The 15,731-nt window shown below is 43.9% G+C and overlaps 5 protein-coding genes across 5 annotated transcripts; 3 read left to right on the top strand and 2 right to left on the bottom strand.

The window, feature by feature from the left end:
* Positions 1-1,812: 1,812 nt before the first annotated feature.
* Positions 1,813-5,170, top strand: PHALS_07299 (tetratricopeptide repeat protein; the record flags this gene model as incomplete). The annotated part of the gene is made up of 3 exons (XM_024720741.1): positions 1,813-4,914; positions 4,973-5,041; positions 5,108-5,170. The coding sequence occupies 3 exons, from the start codon at positions 1,813-1,815 to the stop codon at positions 5,168-5,170; spliced, it is 3,234 nt and encodes a 1,077-aa protein (XP_024585910.1).
* Positions 5,171-5,283: 113 nt separating this feature from the next.
* Positions 5,284-7,235, top strand: PHALS_07298 (acetylxylan esterase; the record flags this gene model as incomplete). The annotated part of the gene is made up of 7 exons (XM_024720740.1): positions 5,284-5,734; positions 5,917-5,994; positions 6,057-6,148; positions 6,214-6,467; positions 6,528-6,742; positions 6,803-6,972; positions 7,023-7,235. The coding sequence occupies 7 exons, from the start codon at positions 5,284-5,286 to the stop codon at positions 7,233-7,235; spliced, it is 1,473 nt and encodes a 490-aa protein (XP_024585909.1).
* A 94-nt stretch (positions 7,236-7,329) lies between these two features.
* On the top strand, positions 7,330-9,445 carry PHALS_07297 (xaapro aminopeptidase; the record flags this gene model as incomplete). The annotated part of the gene is made up of 5 exons (XM_024720739.1): positions 7,330-7,866; positions 7,936-8,051; positions 8,112-8,931; positions 9,003-9,131; positions 9,215-9,445. The coding sequence occupies 5 exons, from the start codon at positions 7,330-7,332 to the stop codon at positions 9,443-9,445; spliced, it is 1,833 nt and encodes a 610-aa protein (XP_024585908.1).
* Positions 9,446-9,494: 49 nt separating this feature from the next.
* On the bottom strand, positions 9,495-10,055 carry PHALS_07296 (uncharacterized protein; the record flags this gene model as incomplete). Its single annotated transcript, XM_024720738.1, has 1 exon — positions 9,495-10,055. The coding sequence occupies one exon, from the start codon at positions 10,053-10,055 to the stop codon at positions 9,495-9,497; it is 561 nt and encodes a 186-aa protein (XP_024585907.1).
* Positions 10,056-10,688: 633 nt separating this feature from the next.
* On the bottom strand, positions 10,689-12,789 carry PHALS_07295 (uncharacterized protein; the record flags this gene model as incomplete). Its single annotated transcript, XM_024720737.1, has 9 exons — positions 10,689-10,740; positions 10,849-10,925; positions 10,991-11,058; positions 11,966-11,990; positions 12,078-12,181; positions 12,267-12,272; positions 12,335-12,562; positions 12,661-12,673; positions 12,733-12,789. The coding sequence occupies 9 exons, from the start codon at positions 12,787-12,789 to the stop codon at positions 10,689-10,691; spliced, it is 630 nt and encodes a 209-aa protein (XP_024585906.1).
* Positions 12,790-15,731: the final 2,942 nt, after the last annotated feature.

Genomic DNA, 15,731 nt, shown 5'->3' with positions numbered 1-15,731 from the left:
TGTCGTCGAAGTTTATAAGTACATTTTGGAGAAAAGCGGGCAGTGCTTGAACAATGGACCCAAAATTTACAGTATATGGTCGGAGATAGCGTGACAACCAAAATGTGATACTCCACAAACAGGAATAGAAATATTAGAAAGTAGGGGGCAACGATGAAACACAAACGTTTTGACCGACAGCCGGGAACTGAAAGGTGATTGATATAGGGATAATCTCGCTGGAATTTATTTTACAACTAAACAATACCATCAAACAAAATAAAAGATGTATAACGAGAAAAACCAGCTCGTAAGCTGATAAGTTGCTACTCTAGTAGAAAAGATAACTGTCGTATACACACCTATGTTGAATCGGTAAAACTTCCACCGTTTGAAGATCTTCCGAACTTACTTCTTTCCCAAGGCCAGATTTTTGATCTTTCTTTAGAGGCTGAACCGAACACTCGATGAGAGGGTGATGCTGAGCGATGATTAATCAAAATATGTAGCTTAAAATGATCTGGAATGGATAGAGCAAGAACAAAGAGGTCCAGTATGTGCTGAACAACAACTTTATTATGAGCAGGATTGAAAAGTTTACCTTACACGTGTTAGTCGAGCTTAATGATCTCCTGTGAGAATTCAGCGAAAAAGGCTCGACTCATCAACAACCTGATCCAACTACCTATCAGTTAGCTAAGGTACGTGTGCATGGTTTTACTAGATTGCATCGAATTTTAATTCAGACTTTTGATATTAGTAGATGGACCCGTACAGTGGCTATATTGCGTTTAACTGCGAAAACTACCTCAAAGAACATAGTACGAGTAATCACCACGAGATTCCGGCACTGATGTAGCCAATTAGACCGCCGCAATGCTCAAGGAGGAGTGGCAAGGTGATGCGATGGTCCCATGATCTTCAAAGACTACATCTGCTACCTACCAGACGAGGAATACAAGCTCACAGTCAGTATCAAGGGTACAAAACAGGTCGTGGTCTCAATGTTAATGTATCCGGATGGCTTTGAGAACGTTGGCAGAAAAGGGTTCCAGACTGTCGATTGATTTCTCATTACCTAAATTCAAACCAACAGCGTTCAAAGACCACTATGATTAGCGCCAGGCAATGTCGACTGATGTCTCAACGATTCCACAGGGTAGCTATTATGATCCAAATCCGAAATTATCGGTAATCTAACAAGGCATGATCACCAAAATCTTAAGAGGGTGCGTTTCAATAGATGAAACCTTTTGCATGGAGCGTATGGACATGTAATCTCTCCACTTTCTCAACGTGCCGTTTGGCCTGGTTTGGAGTCGGTGACATACCCAGACAGATGTCCTTGTAATTGATGGGACTTGTGGCTGTGCAATGGCAAAATCTCATCTGTATGTTGTTGTTAGTCAACAAGCAAACATTTACTCAACATGACGCGCAGAGTGACTAATTCGGCGACAGAGCCTTCAAATGCGATCGGAAGCAGGAAGCTTTATATTGGTGGCTGCAAATATATCAAGTCAAGCATTGCTTGAATAATGAAAGAGCTTTTTGTTAAGACAAAGTTGTCTTACACGTGACCGTCCAGGTTCCTGCGCAACCTTCACACAAGATGTTGTTTACTATTTTCAATATTTGAGGTGCGTGTTACCATGGCTGACCGTTCCAATATCATACTGACAGTTTTGCAAGGTGATCATGATATATCCTTATGCGGGGACAAAATCCATTAACCGTCTCATTTTTGCTAGCCAGCTATTCTTAGTGTTTTTGAAAGTTATTCGCACTCATCCATAGAGGTCTAGGGTCGCTGCGTCATTCAGATCGTTCAATATGATGTCCAGTGCGTTTGCCGCCAAGCTACGGGCAGGGGCAAAAGCGACAAAGTCCCCTCTGAATTCTCAACCAAATAGCGCTGAGCAACCCAGATCACGCCCTAATGAAGCGATCTTTAACACGCAATTTACGACAGCCGGCAAACGATTTTTGACAAAAATCAAGAAAAGTCGAGCCCTGCAAGTTGATCGACGGACGAGAGGCTTTCAGCATGGTCTTGACAAACGGTCAGTAGTCCTTGATCCTTTTACGAAAAGTCACTATCGCATTTTGCTGGTGGATCCAGAAATGATGCGACGTGAAAACCTTGCTGATGAGCTTGAGCAGCGATTTGAAATCTTCGTCGCGCCAAACAATGAACGGGCATTTGCGTTGATAGCGCTATTCCAGATAAATCTTACCTTGTTAAGGCTTGAAATTGGACATGACCAAACAGCAGCAACCAGTTCAGCACTCACTTTTCTGCAAGAAATGAAGCGTATGTGTTTCCGAACACCGGTAGCGGCAATTGTTGCTACTTCTTTCGATACTGATCATGAAGTGCAAAAGCTGCTGGCTCGGGCACTCCAGCAGGGGGGAGTATGTGGTTTTTTTGAAGAAGGACTTGGATCCGACGTGATGACTGATCGGATTGCCAAAATCTTGCGATCGGTTACTCTTGTACAGAATGAGCTCTCGCGGTGTCGCGAAATGGCTCAAGAAGACCAGAAGAGTAGAGCTTCTAGTCATATTCCATCGGTATCACCGCAAGTAGAGCAACACGAGCTTTTACACGCTACGAAAACACGGACGGTTACGACGGGATCGGCTCCTGGGATGAAGCGACTGCCAATGACTGAAGCACCATCTGCTCGACCGAGTACAGTGACATTCGACCGACCAAAAATGCTACTGGAGCTCAGTCTTAACCAACGAAAACAGTGTCTTAGGCAACTGGAGGCACTACAAACAACTCGCGAGTCCATCCCACATTCTGTTCTTGGCGTTCATCTTAAATCAAATCCTGCATCTTCAGAAATAACAGCAACGCCATTGTCAAGGTGCAATTCATCTTTGTCTCCTGGTGAAGGACAATTAACTGTGACAAAGACCATACCCCCGTTGCCCTCTCCAAAGCAATTGAGTAAGCTGATATACACACGGCCACATGAACTACAGACGCGAATCGGTCGACATCTTTATGAGCAGAAGTATGTTACGGGACCATCTGGGCCAGTACCCCAAGACCCCTTGCTAAATCACTGCGTTGTCATTGATCCGCGTGCACAAGGGCGTGACCTTTTAATAGGGAAAGCTTACATGCTGTACTGTGAGCAGCGATATGATGAGGCCCTTTTGCATTGTGATCGTGCGCTAGGAAGTCCAAATTTAACATTGGAAAAGCTAGCACGACTACTTCGAGGAGCTCTGTACGATATTTGTGGAAATCATGCGCGGGCTGAAGCGGATTTTCTCGCATGTCTTCAGATTGACCCTTCGATGCATGAAGCTCTTTTCAATCTTAGTGTAGCCCGACTGAAGCTTGGCAAAGATGCTCTTGCCTTAGAAGCACTATCACAGGCTTTGACAGTTGAGCCACATAACGATAAATATTTGCAGAATCGTGGACTAATTTATCGGCGGATGGGGCACTATGCACAAGCACAGAGCGAATACGACAGACGTGAAATTAATTTTAAGTCTGTGTCTGGACCATTATTTGTCCGGAGTACTCTCTATACTTCCGAAAGTACGCTAAGTAACCAGGACACAATGTCAGATTCACCGCCCTCCTCATATGTCCTGCGACATAATAAAGGGGCGCTCAGTACGAGTGAACTTGAGGACGGACTTTACGCGCATTTGTTTGGAAAGCCCACCCCAGACAAGCTGGCATTGGCGTGTCCACCAACAGAGCGCTGTGGCCAGATGCTGAGTGCAATCGTTGCTAGACTGCAAACGCTTTTGTTTTTTCAAGACTTTCCACATGAAATGCTAGTACGAGTAGCACAATCCATGGACTATGATGTAATTGCTTGCGGCAAGCGTTTCGTGTTGGGAGAAATGCATTCTCAAAACTTTTATGTGCTTTTGGAAGGAAGACTTAGCATCCGCCGACAATTCGGTGTCACCGATTTTAATTCGACCGTGACAACTCATCATCTTGGGACTGGCTCAGTTTTTGGATGTGCTGGCTTTACTATATCGACCCAAGCGTCACTCATTGCTGACGAAAGCGCTGAAATTGGAATTTTGTGGCCAGATGTATACGAAGCGACGATTCGAGCCGTGACATCCCAGATAAACCACGACATTTTTGCTTTCTTACAGCAATTACGTGGATTCCGTCTGCTACCCACAAGCGAACTTGGTCATATTGTAGGGATATCGGAACGAAAACGGTATCGCAAAGGCGAAATTTTACTTGAACAAAACGAGCAGCCGCGTTTTCTAATCGTTTTGTGGAAGGGAAGTTGTTCAGTGTACCAGAATTTTAATAATGCACCACTTAGTCGTCGAAGTGCGCGACAAAGCTCCGATCGAGATGATCGAAAAGTGGAGGACAGCGACGAAACAGGTAGCGATTCAGACAGTGACGATAGTAGTGACAGCGACACAGAAACTGGGAGAACAATATATCGACGTCAGCTGAATAAAGATATTGAACAATTCTCACTGCCATTTCACCACTTAATTGCCAAGCCTCATTGGCCACTGGGTTTTCAGACTCGAACACGAGCTCGCAAATACCGCCGTGGACGTCGCGATGGATTCCTTTTATCTCAGATGCCACCGCTTCTCAAGTCGTTAAACACAGGCTCACCTTCCTTTGTATCGTTGCCTGTATCTCGTCAGAAGAAAAAAAATCGATTCTATAAGAAAAATGCGCTCGTTCAGAAATGCGTTGCTCCCGCTGTGTTCGGAGAATCGCGTTTTCTCGGTCCAACCCATTCGTCATCCAAGTGTTGCATTATCGCAGAGTCATTGGTAGAAGTGCTTTTATTTGACCATATGCGATTGCAGGAAATGGGTTTGCAGCCAGACGTCGTGAGCGAATTGTTCGACGTCGCCCCTAAGTACCGAAGTGAAAAAGAAGTTGCTCAGAAACAAGCGGATACGGTAGGAAATGCAACTTGCTCGATTGAATGCTTTACTGATTTTGTTTATAATGCTACAGACCACATGGAATGAATATCGCAGCCTGCGCTTACTTGAGTTGTCGAAAAAGCGCTGGCCTGACGCCAAGGCAAGTGTGACTGTAGCGGATCTAAAATAAGCATGCATGAGACTAACAAACTGCGTAATGCTGTAGAGACATCTTCGGGCATTGTCAAATGGTTGTAGCATCATACTACCCGACAAGTTGATGCGCTAAAGTATCGTTTTGATCCGCAATTTTACCCCTTCTAATGTCATAAAATTACTATAATTCTGAAACGATTACGCATTTTGCTCTTGTGCATCAAATTAAATGTCATAGTGTAGTAAATGGAGGAGGAACAGTCGTCCTCCTCACGAGAACGTTGGCTGACGCGACACCGTTCGAACCGGATGGATAATGGAGACAGTCGAGAAGAAAAGAACCTTGCGCCAACTTCTCCGGTGTCGCCGCTGCCCCGATCCTATTCGCGCGCAAGTATGTCAAATATACGCGGGTTTGCCTTCTCTCGTGGAACGTCCGTAGGTGACGACGACGAACCGGCGGATGCCTCGCCGAACGTGTATAAGTTTGACGTGGCGCATTATAAGGACGGATCGTTTCGCTTTATACCGGCCTGTGCAAGTGACCTCATTAAGTACACCGGCCGCGTGCTGCACCACGGTGCACACTCTTCTCGGAAGACTAAGATCAACACGGTACAGTTTGATTGGCCCGCTGTAGCTATTCAAATTTCGGTACGAGGCTCCAAAAGCGTCGCAGTACGACTTAAAGGTGATGGTACGTGCCTGTAATTCGCAAAAGGCAATCGGTTCAATCTTGAGATGAGTTGACAAAATTTGGGAACTATTCGGAGAAACTCACGCTTCAATCTCATTTTGGTCCGACGTCCGACCTATTGCCGGCGAAAATCCTGTTATGATTGAATAGCTCTAATGCTACTTTTTTGGGCAATACACTAGGCAACTATTTTAACGTGTTCGTGAACGGCAAACTGCACTGTATTCTTCGCGCGTCACTGAATGCAACTTGTTGCGATGGTATAACATATTAGATGAGATTATCGCCGCAACTGCTGATGGCTGTTGATTTGGTAATACAGTGGCGACGAACCTGAACGTCCAGCAGGAGCAAATGATCAAAATATGCAAGCGGACTGAGCCACAGATGCGAGGAGCGATGTCTACATTTAAGGTTATATACTTGCAATGCGACGGTCTAATTATTAAACTAGAACTGTATTGCTTGCTCCGGCATAGGTTTGCACATTTTATGGATTTATTATTGAAGAGAATGCGGAGGTCCTGCCTGTGGATCAACCAGAGCCTCAACCTATACGCAAAATGGAATTTATTGGCGATTCGGATACATGCGGCTTTGGCAACGAGGGAAAAGTAAGCAGTGCCAAGAACTTGTTTGGTATGAAAGGCCGCATGGAAAACGTTTATAACGGCTACGCGTGTATTACTGCGCGTATGTTTGACGCAGAAGAACATGTTTTGGCTTGGAGCGGGTACCTTTGTCATTTGTTTCTTGAAAATCTTCAGTGCCGCTAATGGGTTTTGACGTAAAGGAAAGGTGTACACAGCAACTCTGCAGATTGGGGACCAAATATGCCTGCCTTGTGGAAAAACACCCTTGCATCTCGACCCGGGGATTGGGATATGTCCAGCTGGATACCTGACGTCGTAGTGATAAATCTTGGCATAAATGATTTATCGCCTCCTGCATCAGCCGAGACAGACCTGATAACTGGCTATGCGATGTTTTTGTTAGAAGTGCGTTCTTGTAAGAGATATACTAGACCTTATTCGTTTTAGGTAGGAGTATACTAACTTTGGTTTGTAGATCGCCCGGACGCGCACATTTTCTGCATGGTGTATGACGATGGTTGCATAAGTTTAGAGGATTCTGACACGAATCGTAAGTTTGTGTCGCTTCAGCTGCAAGAGATTGTCAGGGTGGCCATTTCTCAAGTCGGAAAGCAGGACAACAAGATGCACTATACCTTCATTAAGGTACAAAGAGCTGAAAGGAACTCTACTCAGTACTAATTTGTCGTGGACAGGTAGAAGAGGGTTTCGTCAAGGAAGATTATGCGTCCATGATGCAGTATTCTGTTAGCGGCCACGTTAAGATTGCCAAGCTGTTGGCTGACGAAATTGCCTTGCGCACAGGATGGAGCATTGAGCACGAGCCGGAAACCATTCCGTACCCACAGGCTAAGGATCAGATTCTGACGCCTCGAGACCACTCCAAGACTTCCTGTGCCGTATTATAATGTCACATATTCTAGGCAAGAAAATGAGAGCAATACCTATTTATTGACCCTTCTTTCTATACTTTTTCTTGTGTTGGTAATCAAAGTATCAAACATGCTGGCCTCCGAGAAGCTATGCGAGTTACGCTCTCTCATGAACCGCACGACTGTGCCCCTGCTACCGCTTCGTTACCTACTGGGCAAGACAAAGGGAAATGGGTCAAAAGAATTCATAAGTCGGTCATTTCAAGCTTTTGTGGTTGACACGGCCGATGCGCATCAGAGTGAGTACGTGGGGAATGCACACAAACGACGTGAGTTCCTTACAGGCTTTACGGGATCTAACGGCACAGCCCTTGTGACGCCCAATCAAGCTCTTTTGTGGACCGATGGGCGATACTTTTTGCAAGCAGAGCAGGAGCTGAGTGATGACTGGACGCTCATGAAGAGCGAAGAACCGGGTGTGCCCTCTATCGAGCAGTGGACCAAGCAGAATTTGCCTGATGATAGTTGTCTTGCCATCGATCCTCATTTAACTTCAGTTCAAGCAGCCAGAAAGTTCGCAAAGGAACTAAAAGATACGAAGATTGAGTTGGTCGCATTACACGAGTCCGAAAATCTCGTCGATCTCATCTGGAATGGTCGTCCAAGTGTAAGTTCTTCTCAAGTCACTTTTCTTTCGGACGAGTATACAGGGCGCTCTGTTAACGACAAGCTTAAGAACTTGAGAAAATGTGTGAAAGACAAAGGAGCTGACGCCATTATCCTTACGGCGCTAGACGATATTGCGTGGCTCTTTAATATCCGCGGCAACGATGTCGATTTCAACCCCGTTGTGTAAGATAGCTACATTTTTTGTATTTTGCAATGTCTTTTTCTAATGTTCTGATTTTGCAGTACATCATACGCAGTCGTGACATCGGACGAGGCCACTTTATTCTTAAACGCAGCCAACCAGAGCGAAGTGACACAACACTTGGGTTCAAGTGGCGTAAGAATCAAACCCTATTCTGATGTGTTTAACGAAGTCTCAACTTTTGTTGCCGCGAATAGAAACATGAAAATTCTGGTAGATCCTGCACAATGTAACGTTGCTATGTTTCTGGCTATACCACCTGCTAATCGCAAAGAAGACACGTCGATTATTTTGGAGCAAAAGGCGATCAAAAGCGCGGTGGAGATTGAAGGTATGCGTCAGGCACACGTCCGCGATGGTGCTGCTCTGGTCAAATTTTTTAGCTGGCTTGAAAATGAAATGGAATCTGGCAACGAGGACCAATGGGACGAAGTGCTCGTCGCTGACAAGCAAGAACACTTTCGAAAGCAGATGAAGAACTATGTGTCGCTAAGCTTTGATACCATCTCATCGATTGGCGCCAATGGATCTATTATCCACTACTCGCCTAAGCGTGGTGAGTGTGCAAAAATGTCGACGTCTGCCATGTACCTGAACGATTCTGGTGCTCAATATTTGGACGGCACGACTGATGTGACCCGAACGTTGCATTTTGGACAACCTTCGGCTTATGAGAAAGCTTGCTTTACACACGTCCTGAAGGGACATATTGCTCTTGCAAGTACTGTCTTTCCGGACAAAATCGAAGGCGTTCGACTTGACGCTATCGCGCGTGCGCCACTGTGGCAGGCTGGTCTCGATTATCGCCATGGAACAGGTCATGGTGTTGGTGCATTTCTAAACGTGCATGAAAAGGGTGTTGTGAGTAGAATCTTAATATTGTTTTCTTACTGCCTAGTATTTGATTACCACTTGTGTCGTATTGCCTATAGTTATTATCATTTCGTTTGAACCCGAACGGTTTAAAGATCCAAGATGGCATGATCATCAGCAATGAGCCTGGATACTATGAAGACAACAAATTTGGCATTCGTATTGAAAGTGTCATGGTTGCCAAAAAGGTATTTACAAGCTAATCTGGTTTTTTATCGTGATTGGGTGCCTCGCGCAATTGACTTATTAGTGCTATGACTTAACATACCAGGCATCGCGTGTCAAAAGTCCACTCGAACGCGATTTCTGTGAGTTTGAGACCCTTACGATGGCTCCTATCCAACAAAAACTCATCGACGTGAGTCTACTTACACCTACGGAGATTGAGTGGGTCGACGCGTACCATAAAGTCGTGCATGACAAGTTGTTGCCATTGCTAAAAGACGATCCAGAGTCGCATGCTTACCTGATCCGCGAAACTAATCCGTTGTCACTTTCATAATTATCTACAAGTTCTAGTTAAGCGATTCAGTCGTTGCGCCTTTGCCCAGTCAAATATCGTTTACGATGCTGCTATGACCCTCGTTGTCACCACTGGGAGATGTGCTTCTGCTCACATGATGTCGCCTCATTATCCGAGCCTGTCTCTTTTCCCTCTCTTCTAAACGATCAACGTCACGCTGCAAGCGCCTCCTCATATCTTCATAACGCTGCTCTTGCTTCTTTAATCGTTCCTCTTTGCGCATTCTGCGCTCCTGAAGCTGATGCGGCGTTTCCCTCGCAAGCGCCTGAGCCACATGATCAAATCGCTGTTGATACGTACGCACATCACGATCAATTCGCTCCCTATTTCTCTGCATTTCTTCCTCTGTCATGAGATCATCTTGATCTACTTGTAGAGGATCATGTTGCCTCTTGTCTATTTGACGCTGCGTCCCGATAGTTTTATTGAGCGTTGGATATGGCGACGAAATATCATTGGGGTGCACCATTTGTCCAAAAGTAAATTTTCTTGACTGCGGTAAGACAAGAGAATCTTCTGCACGCATCAAAGCATTAGGTTCCGTGGCGTCAAAGGCATCGATTAGCTCATCTTCGTAGGCTTTTTCCATATTTGAAACAATTCCGAGAGGTTAAGAACTATGAATTATATGTTACTAAATCTGACAAACACACTACTTTAGTTCACCTCAGTTTTTGTATCTGTCTAGTTTAATAACTATTTCAAGTTAAATGGCATTTATATTACCACTTCACTCAAAAGAAGCTACCAAGGTAATTAATTACAAGAGGCAGTTCAGCTTCTTTATATCTTTCTAATTTACCTGTCTGAAATATCTTTTGAACACAGCCACTGTTATGTGCGTTTCTAAATTCAAAGCTAACCCAAAATTGGTTATGGCTGTCAAACTATTCAATTTTCGTGTTATTGATATATACTACTGCACTAAGGCGACTGAACGAAGGAATACATGCTGTTCTAGGATTCAGTCATAGGTCAACTTCAGTACAATTTTTATCAGTCAAATTTCGCTTCGTCAAATCCGATTCCATCAACATATAGGACGAATTCAACAGCATACGAAAAATCAGCTTGGGTGGTAGTACCGCCAACTTGTTATTCGTAGTTGAATGGATCCCACTCTAACAAGACACCTATGCAACGTTCCTCGAACAATACCTTCAAAATTAAGATTTGAAATGCTAGAACCACAACCATTGTTGTGTTTGCGCTAGTTAAATTACTAATTACCTTGTACTTCTGTCATTAGCCGTCGATAGAGAACAGCATAGAGTCTAGAAGAGAAAACAAATATCAGAACCAGGAAACATCATCTTAAGTATTTATATGTAAAGAGCGATCAATATCACTCTACTTTTTCCACTCAAGACATCACGACTTACCTCCGACCGCTAAATTTGGTAGCACTTGAAGTCCAATTCAACCGCTTTCGTTTCCGCCGTCTACGTTCATGCCCAAGCTACAAACGTTAATTTCAGCATCGACAACAGCAAGCGCGTTCTGTTTCTAAGTCGCTTTCGATACCTCTGCCGCCGAGCACGCCGTCTTATTTTCTCCCGCTCCAACGTATCCCCAAGTACAACAGTTTGTGACTAATTTTCCTTGCGGAGTCCGTACTTATTATCTCTTTACCATTTTTTTTAATCAAGTGGTCGAAATAATACTGTGAGCAAGCCTAGCAGCTAACCTGGTAATTACCGCAAAGTACCCAGCGGTTTATTGTAGAAGGTCATCCGTATCAAACCTCATTAATTTTTTCCATTGCTTTGAATAATTTTAGAATGTCACCCATTTTTAGGAGTCGTGTAAGTCATGTCAAGCACATGCTGTAGGGTTTTATTCTTTACACTTTAACCCCACTCTACCCGGTCCGAGAATTGAACCCCGAACCTCCGGTTCTGAAGTGAACAGCATCCCACTGCACCGCGGGATCGGTTCTGCTATTGATTTGAGATGTCTTCAATGCCAAATGTTTGGAAAGCTAACAACATTAATGTATGTGAGATTTACTCCTGCCGTTCGTCACCAACTGTCCAGCTAAAGCTGGTCCTTTTATCCGACTACACGTCCGTGCGACTGTTTCAAGAGCTATTCAATTCTTTATTTTGTAGTCTGTGTCAATAAAACTATGGATAATAGTTGAACAAAGACTGATAACAAGGGCCTAAAGACTTGTATCTGCATGAATCCAGACAAGCAGACAATGAACGTTCGAAACGTTGTCATAGCATCTGTCAAGTATTACAGCAACACAGTGAGAGTTCAATTATACTAAACGAAAACCGCCAGAAAGTTCCACAAGAGAGTGACCATAGCGTTAGAAGACACCCAGAACATTGAGTAAGCGCTGATCCATAAACAACCTTGTCAAAGTCGCGCTACCTCTCGAAGCTTATACAAGAAGAATGGTCTGACGATTTGGTAGCCCCCCAACAACGAAGTTGAGCGCCACTGAATTAAGATAGCTTGTTCAAGAAGCCATTTTTTCATCAAGTTTACTCTTCGTCGCTGGAGAGAATATACCCTACGCACAGAGTTCGACATTTACACCGATAATTCACATGCAAGTGGTTTCTTTGGAAACAACATATTTTGCCAAGTCTTCGCGTACCAAATCGCTCTTAATCGCCGCCCTGACCGACACAACATTGCCGATGATGCGCCCTTGCGTCCACAGAGTCCGATTCTTTGAGGACGGCAAGCGACGATCCACAGCTGCTGCCCAAAACATTACGCATGTCAATGGTCAAAAGTGTGCGTCATGACAATTGTGCTCATGAAAAACATTGTCAACGTTTACTGTTGTCTCTTTCAACTCAAAGACCTCTGAGTAATTTCCTTTGTGTCAAGCAGTTGAGCAGCTTTAACCAAGCATACGCGAGCGATATGTCGCACGCCAGATCTGGTCTGGAGCCGAGAAAGATAAGCAAATCAAAGCAATCGATAATTTAATCATCGATTCCGAATATTTTTTTGCCGTTTTTGTGTTCCAAACACGCCGAAGTTTAGACTTGACGTGATTAACAATTTTCAGGACTCCGCGATCATAGCTTATTCCAATATTCATTGCACGCGATTGGCCGCACAAACTTGGTACTATTGGTCATTCATGGACCACGACATCATAGCGTTAGTACAATGCTGCAAAGCTGCGGGAGATTCAGGTATTAGGTGACGATGGTGCGTCTTCTCACCCGTTCTAAAGCACTGCAAGTCAGCATTATCTAGCTCACGCGCCAATTAAGTCTATGTGAAGTACAAGGCACGATGCGAATTCGAATCGGAAGTATCTCATCTCCGATTCTTGCTTTAATCGTCTTCATGAGATTAATAAAACGGGTATCAACTAAGTAGTGCAACAAGGTCGGTCTCCACGTTTTGGTATGAAGCGCGCAGCGACGGGCAGCGCTACGGCCTTTCTAGAATAAGAGAACGAGAATGCAACTGGTCATACAAAGTAACGGTTCCCGAGCCATCTTAACAAGACGGCACCGCATATTTACGTGAGGCTGTAGTGAGAGCATTTCCTCTATGTCACAAGATACGGGTGATAGCCCAGTGTATCCACACGAGACTACAAAACTGATACATTAACCCGGGAAACCCGTCTGCTGCTGGCTCTCGTGAGTACGTTGACTTTCCACAAGATCTTTGGTGTTCGCCAAAGTACAGCGGATGCACTATCTGTGTAGTAGACCGCCTGTCTCCAATGATTCAGAATTTTGTCGCCGCTTTGGACGAGAGAATCGCTCGGTTACAGCGGTGACGGACTGCTAAAATAGTCTTGAAAGTCGACATGCTCGCAAGAGCTGGATTGTATGATTTTTAGTAAGCACACTTAGAACACAGGACTTGTATGCACTTTCTTTTGGAATGGTATATTTGCATCTCAATTTAAAATGTCACGTTTGCATGTAGAAACACCATACCGTAGAGTTCATTTTATCGATTTCCACTATGACTACCCTATTCTACACTGACTTCCACGACGCTATGCGTGCAGTGGTGCGTCGTAATGTGGATCCCAAGAGCAGAATACTTTATAAAGCACACGAAACTCTTGAGCAAACCACTTAGATAAATTGCTCGGTTTGATCAACGTAAAAATGACCCAGATGCAAAGTGGACTAGCACATGTATGTGCGCGTGCGAAACGCGTCAACAGTTAAAACAAATCTGCTTGCGACAGTGTCCTTGAACTACCTGTCATAACTGTTATGATTGTGACTTTCGCGGACCACCTGGCCAAGATTACTCATCTCGCTGGTGTCAGCTTTCCTAAATCGGAGAAGGTAGAGCCAAAATGTTTCTCACATTTTTCAAAAGGACTTACCGGTGGTCATTGTCGTATACATGATCGTGCTTCCCAAACCGTGGCTTCGGTGAAAGGTGCACATGACCGTAGACTCATGATTCGAAAGACCCTTGGTCAAACAAATAAAGTTACTTATGCGAAGCAATAAAATTCTGAAACGTGCTGCTATAAACAACGGGGCTTGCATGAATTTACTCAGTGTGTCCTCTACAGAGCTTACTCCATTTTGATATATGGTTTGGTTATCCGCGATTTTTGTTTTACATCCCAACAGAGTGGAATCAATCTTTGTTGAGGAAGGATTTAATTCGCCTTGTCAATATCATCCCGGCTTCAATTCGTAGCAAAATTCTTGGATTCTGTACGATGAGATCGGGAATAAGCCGCAGTGTGCGCGACACTATGTCTGAGATTATAGGTATGAATGAGCAACTCACTGGTTGCGGAAGGAGACTGCACACTAATTTAAATGGGTAGAGGGGGAATGTTTTACTTTTTGCCTATCTAGATATGCTGCAGCGGGGCTGCCGTAGCTTTGCGCTTTAAGGAAGCAAAATTTAGGTCACCGACCTTACGTTCTTCACAAGAACCAGTACGAGTGTAGCGGATCGCAATCCGCTACCTCCAAGGGTAGTTAGTACCTTTATTAAGGCTAATAAACTCTTCAGTTTTAAATGTATACTGCATTTATTTGTTTTTATCTGCGGCAAAGCCGCCTAATTTTAAATTAATAGATTTTCCCAGAAATATATAGTAAAATCTAAATACATGCATAACTACTGGCTACCCAGTCACGTACCGTATTCTTATTCGAGTTCAGTCACACCATGCCCATCTCGTGTGACACATACCCCTGTTACCAGTGTACGTGTAAACCCGTTACATATGCAGTACAATATCTGGAGGCCAATGTTGCAATCACATGATATGAGATCATTTGCGATCAAAGAAAAATGTCACAAACATTAAATGTAATTTATATCTAAAATATCTTTAATTTTTTACTACGTCACCAATATGACATGCGACATATGAGGTCAGGTGATGCGAAAGAGCATATGCCACCATAATAAGACGACCTAAGCGTAAACTTTTTCAAATGGACACTCTACAAAATGGAATATTAATGTAACGGGGTTACATGTGCCCTTGTGAGAAAGGGCGGGTCGCACAAAATTGTGTGACCGTACATAGGTGTGCATTACACAAGTTAGTTGTATCACACAGAGGTCAAGCTACACCATAACAAGAAGCCACCACGTGGCAGGATTGCCAGTAGTAATTACATATTACTATATCAAATAGGTTTTACTATATTAATTAGGTATTACTATCTTAATAAGGAAAACCAAGGGTTTTAGATATTAGCGGCTCTGTCGAAACTACAAAAATTAAATACAATTTCAATTTTGAACAGAAGTGTTCGTTTGCCTTGGTTAAAGCTTTATTACTTGAAGGTAGCGGACTGCGATCCGCTACACTTGTATTGGCTCCTGGAATAAACGTATGGTCGGTTACCTTAGCTTAGCTTCCTCTTAGCAAAGAGCCACGGCAGCCCCGCTGCAATTAATGTATCATTTTCTGTGAGAGACATGGCGATGACGTCGAAACGCGCAACGTCGCATAAGCTGTACAGAATCAAAAGCCTATTATTTGCATTATCGACGTGAAAGGGTATACTTCATGGCAAGTCATGACCCGAGCTTGTGTAACGGGCTGCCATGCACTTGACACATAATGACATTTGACCCTAAGATTTACGTAACAAACGCATAGAGAATGTGCTCATACGTTCCAGCCATGTGCTGGACCGAGAGCCTATAACGTTACTAGTCTTCTCTGATATTTTGAGAGCACATATATTACGGATCCATTCTATTTAGTCTCCGACAACAGTCTCCTTTTCATTTTCCACTCTCCGACAACAGTCTCCTTTTCCATTCTCCACTA

The sequence above is a fragment of the Plasmopara halstedii genome (assembly GCF_900000015.1).
Source record: "Plasmopara halstedii genome assembly, contig: Scaffold_3095, whole genome shotgun sequence".
In the NCBI taxonomy this organism is placed as follows: domain Eukaryota; phylum Oomycota; class Peronosporomycetes; order Peronosporales; family Peronosporaceae; genus Plasmopara; species Plasmopara halstedii.
The sequence above is the reverse complement of the archived record's forward strand: the minus strand, read 5'-3'. Positions and strand labels throughout refer to the sequence as shown.